This window comes from Gordionus sp. m RMFG-2023, chromosome 3 (genome assembly GCF_954871325.1).
Source record: "Gordionus sp. m RMFG-2023 chromosome 3, tfGorSpeb1-WG-v2, whole genome shotgun sequence".
In the NCBI taxonomy this organism is placed as follows: domain Eukaryota; kingdom Metazoa; phylum Nematomorpha; class Gordioida; order Chordodea; family Parachordodidae; genus Gordionus; species Gordionus sp. m RMFG-2023.
Genome location: NC_088777.1, coordinates 27,511,519 through 27,522,050, shown reverse-complemented (window position 1 = coordinate 27,522,050; position 10,532 = coordinate 27,511,519). Strand labels below are relative to the sequence as shown.

At 27.3% G+C, this 10,532-nt stretch overlaps 1 protein-coding gene across 1 annotated transcript; it reads right to left on the bottom strand.

Moving 5' to 3' along the window:
- Positions 1-202: 202 nt before the first annotated feature.
- On the bottom strand, positions 203-2,075 carry LOC135926840 (52 kDa repressor of the inhibitor of the protein kinase-like). The gene is made up of 5 exons (XM_065462771.1): positions 2,015-2,075; positions 1,513-1,598; positions 616-1,467; positions 393-573; positions 203-351 (listed from the first exon to the last, which is right to left on the bottom strand). The coding sequence occupies exons 1-5, from the start codon at positions 2,073-2,075 to the stop codon at positions 203-205; spliced, it is 1,329 nt and encodes a 442-aa protein (XP_065318843.1).
- Between the last annotated feature and the right edge of the window lie 8,457 nt (positions 2,076-10,532).

Below are 10,532 nucleotides of genomic sequence, written 5' to 3'. Positions count from 1 at the left end.
CAATATCAGGTTTTTGAAAACTATTACATAAAATAGTTGTATAATTAAATAATTTATTAATACATTCTAATGCGAAAAAAAAAATTTGGTATAAGTATTGAATCCAGTAACTTGCTTGCTTCTGAAGAAATATCTCTTTCAGACCATTGTGATATTTCTGTAAGAGCATTAATAATCGGATCTTTTAACTCGATAAAAGCTCTTACTGCTTGATGTCGAAGACTCCATCTTGTTGGACAAGCTTTTTGCAATTTTTTCTCCTTGTTGGGCCAGGAGTTTCAGATATAATTCTGTTCAAAATATTTTGACGCTTGGGGTATCTAAACATCTCATAGATGCTAGATATTTTACCTGATATAAATATAGAAAATTTAATTTTAATAATTAAAAACCTAAGCAATTTGATATCAATGGTAAAGAACATGAATCCGATATTGCTAAGTTGAGTGAATGGGCAGCACAGTGGAAATATATAGCGGGGCATTTTTTTTTAATAAATGCCTGAAGCCCATTGAATTGTATCATTGCACGTGCTCCATCATACCCTTGCCCACGTATCATATTTATATTTAGCTATATTTTTGAAAATAATTATATAATAAGATTAATTATTACTTTTAATTTTTTAAGATTCACAAATATTATATCAGCTAAAGCAGACCCAGTCATGCTTGAAACAGGAATAAATTGGAGAAACATTTCCTTGATAATGTTTTTATGAGTATCTACATATCGCGCACACAACGACATCTGCTCAATGCCAGCAATGTCCGTGGTCTCATCTGCCAAAATTGAGAAGCATGGGGCAGAATTGATTTCAACAATCAATTTTTCTAAAATGATATTGTTGCAAATATCAATTATCTCATTTTGATTCCTAGGGCTGAGATAAGTAGCATTTTTATTGGTACTAATGAGGCTCTCCATTAATACAGGATCTCCTAATGCTTTAAATTTTAAAAGTCCACGGAAATTACCTTCGTTATCATTATTATTAAAATTTAAGCTTCCTGAATCCCTGTGGCCACGAAGTGCTAGGCCTTGCAAGCCACAATATAAAATAGCCTCAATAGTTAGTTTTATCTTGCCTCTATTTTCTTTTGCAATTTTAATCCTATTTTTATCAATTATTGCTGAAATGGGAATCATATCCCCCTTTTGAATTGATTCTTTTGAGGAAATCATCAATTCACAGCTTTTGTGATAATTTGTTTTCTGATGATTGTCAAAAATCTCCCCCGCATCTTTGTATTTATTGAAAGGAGTCTTAACAAGAGTGTTAAGCTTAACTAGATTTATGCCAGCATATCGTGGTCCAAACAGGACACATATTTTGCAATATGCTCCACTGTTTCGGATGGAGTGTGCTAGCCATAACCACCTTGTAAAATAGCTATTTTGAAATTTTAACTTTCGATTAGCACATAAAGTTTGGGGATATTGAAAATTAAGGGGTGGAATATAAATCTATTATTAAATAAAATATTTATCATAGGCATCTTTAATATATACCTTTTTAAGAAGTATATGTCTTTCTTCTAGGCTAATATTATCTTTATCTAAAAAATTGGCTATATCATATGGATGATCATTGTACTCTAGTTATTAAATTAAAATTATTTTTAAAAAAATGATTGCTGCACATTGTTGCAATCTCATTCTTTTACTAAATTAAATACCTTACAAGGTTCTTCAAAATAATCTTATGCTGAATCTTAAAAAATTCAGTTATTTTATTATTACATAATTAAATTAACATTTCATTTTCAAAGTAGGTGTTTAAAAAAATCTCCAAAAGTACATAAAAATGTATAATTATTTATTTACATAAAAATGTAAAATTATTTATTAAATACCAAATATATTTTTAGAATAACTGACCTTTAGATGGCTCTATATGCTGACTATCTATTATTTTTTCAACAATTCTTTAATTATTAGCTATTATGGGGGGGGGGGTTTAATTGCTAAAAATATTTTTAAATTAAAATATTATTAAATTATTATACTATACTTTTTTGCTTTTTGGCATGATTTTCACCTTCAGCGTTTTTTAAAAAAAGTCTAATATCCATGACTAGAAATTTGAAAATTATAATACCGGGAAATTTAAAAATAATAGATAAATATTACGCCACAAGGAAAACTTGAAAATGAAATTAATTGATAAAGTAAATTAGTAAATGAAAAAGGTAATAATATAAAAATTTAAAAAGAAATAGATATGAATAAATATAATAAAATATAAAAATATAAAAAATAATATTTTTGAAAATATGTCCGGCATCTGCATTTTGGCTTTGGGGGGGGGGGGGGATTTGTCTCTCTGCCCCCCCCCCCCGCTGCGTACGCCAATGTAGTTCACTTTTACACATTTTTATCAACTTTTAAATATTTATGGAAAATTAAATTTATTTTAAAAAAATTATTATTTTTTCACAAATTATTATTCATTTCCATGAAGTTTTTAGAAATATGATAAGAGGCTTTTCACAATTTCCTTCAAAAATAGTGAGCCATTTTTCAATTGGTATAATTTTGTTATGCTATATGTGAAATCTTTTTCTGATATGATAATTTTTAGAATATAAAATATATTGTGTTCTTTATCACAAATTTGATATTTGCCATTAGTTAGCAAAAATAATAGCATGGCCTTTACTAACTCTTAAATAGCGTCCTTTTTGTTTTCTATGCTAATGACTGGCGCTTGAATGATATAATTATATATATAAATTCTATAGGAAATTTGAAATTAAACTTGGTCATCTCTATATGATAAAAATTATTTTAATGAAGTATTTAATGTCAATTATAAGAATTTAACTGGCTGAATACCAAATCAATATAAAACTTGCTAAATTATATTTTTTTAACTGCCCAATTTAAATTAAATACTCCCTAAAGTAATAAAAAATGGACCATTTTAATCAAAAAACATCTATTTCAGAGGATTATCAGCACTGAATATTATATGTTTCAAATCTTACAATTATTATTTTGCTTATGAATTTTTTTAATTTACAGAAAATAAATAATTATATTTTATTAAAATGATATATGAAACAATCGAAATTATACTATTCAAATGAAACAATTCTAGAACGTATATCTATATGTTATCCAATTGAATAGAGAAAATTAGGTAAGTCCCTTTTGTCATGTAACTATGATTTTTTTGGGAGTGCAGGTCTCAATACTCCATTGGCTGATTTTGCCCATATCGACGGCTATTTCCATCCTCATTTTTTTGCTTAGTTGCCATGATTTATTGTGACCTATAATATGCAGAAATCGATTATTCCACCCTTCACATACATTATGTGTTGGATTTTCCCCAGCAATCGTAACTCTGAATACATTTCATGTTTTAGGTGGAAACAATGGCTCTACTTGCCTTTGCGAGTTTTTTACATTTATTAACTCTCCATTCACATAATTTTTATCAAAATATAACAATAATTCTCTATTTTCATCTGATACAACCGTCTTTAAATATTCCATCCTTCGTTTGACATCATGCACAGTTAAGAATGCTTATCCGTCGATCATTTCTGCAAATAAACATAACGATGGATCGTTATGTTGATTCTAATCCTAATTCTTGAATTTTCCCATGGGTAGATTGAGTTAGATGATAAAATTAGATGGTGATATCTCTACCTAAAAGTTGAAAAAATAAATAGATTAAACTTATTGTATAGGTTTTATTAAATATTTATGTTTTTATTAACTTTCAATAATCACAATATTGTTTTTAAATTCTTGACGCTCATGTTTACTATTTAATTATAATATCTTCGTTTTTCAACAGTGGCTAAAGGATAATAAATTTAAAATAAATATTGCGCCGCCGCAGCCGACAATTTAGTAGGAGGCGGCAAAATCGGCGCGCTGCCAAACGCCGATAAAAAAATTAAAAAAAAATGCCGCCGTTGATTGAGACATCGGCGCACAGGTCTAGGATTTTTATAAAATAAACATTTTTATTCATCTTACTGATACATTTTTATTTAAATTAAAGGAAAGATTTATTAGCCATATTTTTATTTAAATTTTTTTTTCTTTTGCTGGTTGAGTCTAATTGATTACGCTTGAAACACGAGAGGATATTAGGAAAATTTCAATATAGTAAGCTCAGATCATAAGTTATTTCTGATTTTCGTAATCCTTACAGAACAGAGTATTCTTTGAGACCAAAAAATGTAATTGCAATTTAGGTTCCTAATATTGAAACATTATTAATTATTTTAGCTACATTACCAATTAGTACCTGCATTAATGAAAGGTCTTTTTCAAGTTTAAAAACCTATTTAAGAAATACTACTAGTGAAAAATCTATGGATTACTATTAAATATTTATAAGATTATTCTAGATAAAAATTTGATTCTAGATAAAAATTTAATTCTTGATGAATTAGCAAAATCTTAAAGAAAAGTAGACCTCTCTTTATAGATTCAAATCAAAATGTTTAACGACCGATTTTGGTCTATTTTTAAAAACTTAGCCAAAATAATATGTGTACCTTATAATGTGATAAATTGTCCACCAAAAAAATCGGTAAATATTGGTTGTTAATTTTTTTTGAAATTATTAAATTTCTTTATTGATATTACACATTTAGTAAATAAAATTGAGATTTTTGTAAAAAAACATAAAGAAATAATTAATAGGACTAACATTTAAATGACTTCCATTTAATCAGAGGCCTGCAGAGGTACCATTTGAACTGCCCGGCCCTGTTTTAAATTTTTTAGGCCCGGACCGGATTTTAAAATTTAACGCCCGGCCCGGATATTTTTTAAAAAATTTTTTTACGGCCAGGCCCGGCCCGGCCCGGATTTAAAAATTTCAGGCCCGGCTCGGAATTTTTTAAAATTATATTCGACCTGGTATATACAAAAATTCACCTATGAGGTATTTTACCATATTTTTCAGCGAGTATTATCGCTTATTATTTAAAAAATACATGTAAAAAGCTAATATTTTGAGAATATTATATTGAATTTATAAAAATTATAAAACTGTTATTTATAAAAATGGATATTTTGAGCATATATTATATTTTATATTGCATTTATAAAAATAAAACTAATATTCATAAAAATGGTAATAATATTTGTCATATACTATAATTACATTAAAAAAAAATAAAACTAATATTTAATTTATAAAAATGGAAAATATTTTGAGAATATAATATATTGTATTTAATTTACTATTTAATTTATAAAATAAAAATAAATCGCTATTTAAAAAAATGCATGTATAATAAATAGTATTTTGAAAATATAATCTAATTGCACAATATTAATATAATTTATTTTATAATATAAATTTTTAACAAAAGAAGATAAATTGTATTATATAATATTGTAAAAAAAAATAATGAAAAATGTTGGATTAAAAACTTTTATGAGTCAAGGTAAAATATAATAAATGCAATAAATATTTGACCGTTTGCAAAGTAAAAAACCAGCATGATTGACGAAACCCTATACTCAAGAAAGATATTAAAAATTCACAAATTATCATGAATAAAGAGAAGCATATCTACCTTTTTAGGTTGAAGATTACTTCTTCTTTCTTCAAGAATTCTCCCAGTAGTGGAAAAATTCCGCTCACAGCTTGCACTTGAAGCAGGAATTGCCAATACCCGTTTTGCCAATTTTGCTAAAATTGGAAATTCGCTTTGATGAGCCGCCCACCACTCTAACAAATTATCCACCTTAAATGTTTCATCTATTTTTTTATTTATGTAATTATAATATTCATGATCGGGTATTGACATATTACCAGAATTACCATCGCCCCATTTGTCATAAAACGATTCAGTTTGTTTAACAACAGTCGTAATTTGACTGGTCGATGGTATTTCATTTACTTCCTGAGCCTCTTGTAATTTAATATAATCTTTTATATAGTTTTTCGTCATTTTGCGATCTGTCTCTGACTACATACGTAATTGCTTGAATTTGGGACAGAGAAAAAGGGAAATAAAATGATACTTGAGTAAAACAAATTTTTCAATTAAAAAATGCTTTATATTAAGTAAAATCAATTTTATTTCTCCTTTTCGCTTTGAAAGGTATTACAAACTTTAAGAAGTGATATTCCTTTATTTGATTGTTTTGGTAAAATATATTCTAAAAATTTAGATATGAATTATAAAAAAATATATTAATAATACTTGAATATTGGGGCTTATTTAAGATATTCCTTTATTTGATTGTTTTGGTAAAATATGTTGTAAAAATTTAGATATGAATTATAAAAAAATATATTAATACTTTGAATAAATTTGCAGGAAATTAATAATTAGATCGATATGTGGGTTGTTAGGTAGTGTTAACCATCACCCAATATTATATTAATCATAACTATAATATAATATAATCTTATAACCATTAACTCATAATGTAAAAATTTTTATAAAAAATATTAAGGCCCGGCCCGGATATATTTAAAAAAATTTTTTTAGGCCCGGCCGGCCCGGCCCGGATATGTTTAAAAAATTTTTTTTAGGCCCGGCCCGGGTATATTTAAAAAATTTAAAATACGGCCCGGCCCTGCCCGGGCCGGGTTTAGGGCCGGGCCTGCAGGTCTCTGCATTTAATCATCCTTTTTTTATACTAATTTTTATAATAAATTGCAGCTGTATTAGATAGGCGCCGAATTGACGCTGCACCGAATTGTCGCCCTGCTGAATTGACGCTGCGCTGAATTGACGCTTTGCTGAATTGACGCTTTGCTGAATTGACGCTGCGCTTAATTGACGTTTCTGAATTGACGCTGCGCTTAATTGACGCTTTGCTGTATGACGCTGCGCTTAATTGACGCTTTGCTGAATTGACGCTGCGCTTAATTGACGCTGCCCTTAATTGACGCTGCGCTTAATTGACGCTGCGCTGAATTGACGCTGTGCCAAATTTTCCGCGCCGAATTGACATGATACCGAATTATTTTAAGGATTTTTAATAAATCAAAAAATGAGTCAGTCTTAATTTTAATTTTTTTGGATCACAATTAATGTTAAAAGGCCGATTTGGGTCTATTTTTAAAAATTGTCGTTAAGATTTTAGGCAAAATAATGTGTATACCTTATAATGTGGTAAATTGGTCCACCAAAGAAATCGGTATAAATATTGGTTATTAATATTTTTGATATTATTAACTTTTTTATTGATATTATATTACACATATAGTAAATAAAATTGACATTTGTAAAAAAATAAGAAATAATTAATAGGACTAACATTCAAAATGAATTCTATTTAATCATCTTTTATTTATACTAATAAATTAATAAATTGCAGCTGTATTAGATACGTGCCGAATTGTCGCTTCGCTGAAATGACGCTGCCCCAAATTGTCGCCACGCTGAATTGACGCTGTGCCGAATTGTCGCCGCGATGATTTGACGCTGCGCTGAATTTTCCGCGCTAAATTGACGTGATACCCATTTTTGGATATTGAAAATTAAAATTTCCTTTTTTGGGTCTGCATTGTATTATTTTATTTTAGTATGATTGTTTATCTTTATATTTGTCCTATTTATTTTCATTTTTATTTTCTTATATAATATATAAATTTTATTTTTTTAACATAATTTTTAACAAAAAAATATTTTTTAATTTAATTTTTATTTTGAAATATATTCTGAATAAATAATATATATCAAAAAAGATAAAAAATAATTTTTAAAAGTTAAATGAAAATGAATCAGATAACAATAAACTTAAATCTTCAATGTGGAAACAATTAAAATCATTTTCGGTGAAAATGACAAAAGCTAGATTGGATTCGCTGCAATGATTGCTATCTATAAATATAATAACAAAAGTGGCACCTCCTTCTTCCTTCGGCATCAATGTTTATCTGCAAATTATCAAAATTTGATAGATAATAAAAAATAACCGGATATTTCCAAGTGGACAATTCTCAATTAAACAAAAAAGATTAAATCAGGTCTAATTGCCAATTTTGTAGAATATAGTGCTAGAGACATTAGGTATTTTAATTTATTAAATTATTCTTTTAACTTTTTTAGGCAATTTCATTCAAGGACCTGGATTTGTAAATATTTCACAAAGATGTATCGAAAGGGGCCACATATGGAAAATTGGATGAAAAGATTATTCCATGTCCCACAACCTTTAGCAGGCACATAGCCAAAGTTACTTAGGATCTTAAGGAAATACTATTTGCTAAAATTGCAGAAATGATAAAAAATTCCATTTGCTTATGTACTTCTGATATGTGGTATATGGATTTTACAAAAACCGATTATATATCTTTATCAATCCAATTTATATAAAATTGGAAATTAGAAAAAAATTTCTTATTATTTCACAATTTCAAGAGGAAAAAAAGACGGGAAAGATTATTATTGATATTAATTATCCTTCACTACAAAGGTGGGGTAAATATGACCCCACAACTTTTATAATAATTGTAATACAAAACCTAGAAGATATTCAGACCTGGTTTTTCCAGTAGTTTAATATTTTGTAACAAGGAATACAACTTCCAAATTTCATGATTATTGATTTGATAGTTTTTGAGATATATTGTTGAGCTTGGGGTAAAATATACCCCACCTATGTAATGACGTAATTTTTTTTTAAAATCCAATTTTTTTTTGTTACTAATTATATTTATGTATGTCAGGTTAATAAATATAATTGAAAAAAATATAATTATATCTATTTTTTGATTGATATATATGACTTTAAATTTGAAAATTTTATATTATTTATTTTTTCGGTGGAGTAAAAAATCATAAATTTAACATTTGATTTTTAATTTGAATTATTCTAGTTACATTTTATACTTTGAAAATAGAATTATATGCTGGCAATCAGCCTGAAGGACCATATAAATTGAGAAATAAGCCTTTTGATGTGGTTGAAAGGTTAATTCAGCCCATTTCTAAGAGTAATAGGAATGTCACCACAGATAACTGGTTTACCAGTTATGAACTTGCTATACATTTATTAAATTCCCATTCATTAACAATAGTAGGAACTTTAAGAAAAAATAAAAAGCAGTTTCCAACATCATATAATTTTAAAAAGAAAGATATTTGTTCAAGTTTATTTTCCTGCTAAATGACATTAGTAATCATATGTACCAAAAAAGTATAAGCATGATGCTTTCAACCCTTCACTATGATAACAATATTGATACATCAACTGGGGATTTGAAAAAACCAGAAATTATCACATTTTTACAATCTCACCAAGGCTCGTGTTGATGTTGTGGATCAGCTATGTTCAAATTATTCAATATACAGAATAACAAATAGATGGCCTATGGCAATTTTTTATAATTTGTTGAATATATTTTGCATAAATTCTTTAATAATTTAAAGTCCAATAATTTAAAGGAGATAAATAGATCAAAGTTTATAATATTAGTACAAAAACCCACATGTTAATAAACTGCTAAGGGATAATATTGGGAATATGCTTAATATCGAAAAATTAAAACCTATATCAACCAAACAAAAAGGAAGGTGCTCCTCTTGTCTAAGGGTTAGGGACAAGAAATCCTCATTTATTTGTTCAAAATTTATATGCAAAGATCATATGTATGTAACATGTTGTGAATGTTTTTAAAAAAGATGCATGAACTTTAATATCAAATATTTTTTTTAATATCTAATGTTTTATTATAAAATTTATTTAATTATTATTATAAAATATTGAATTAATAAAATATATAATCAAATTTGCTTCCTTTCATTTATTTTTGGTCATATCATATGATTAAGGAAAGTTCCAAAAAAAGATTTTTTTTTGAGCAGCTTTAATTAAAATACCATAACTTTATTTAGAAGTAAATGGAAATCTAGAAATTTTGTATTTATTATCTCTAATATTTTTACAATAAGTGTGTAAAATTTTAGGTCTTAAATTTTATTATTTTCTGAGATATAGCTATTTAAAATTTGGGGTAAAATAGACCCCACCTATGTAACCGCGGGAGTTTTTTCCACCTATGTAGTGAAGGGAAAAATTTTTAAAACTTGGTGTTCCCCGAGAATATTTTTCCAAGCTCATCTTTGTAAAGGACATAGGAACAAATATTAATAAAGTGCTGGAAATGTGAATTTTTTATTAAATTTTATTTAATTTGGTTGATATTATAATATTTTTGAGAGATTCTGTATACACCTATAAAAAACATTCATATTTAAAGAACTAAATTTTCCGTTTTTTTTCAAAATTGACTAAACTGCTCAGCGCATATGTTGAACACACCAGCCAACTTTTATTTTGGAAAATGCATCCGAGATTATTAATATTTTGGCAACTGCAAAATCGTTGCTTATTTTAAACAAAGTGATAACATAAAATATCTGAGCAAGACGCTACAACAAAATATTGATATAAGATAGAATACAAAGCATAAGATGCTACAAAATATCTATATAATGTATGATGAGATTTTTTTGTTCTTACAATCTCATGATATGACTGAGAAAATGGAATCTATGGGAAAGGAAGGTTTAAAACACTGATGGTAT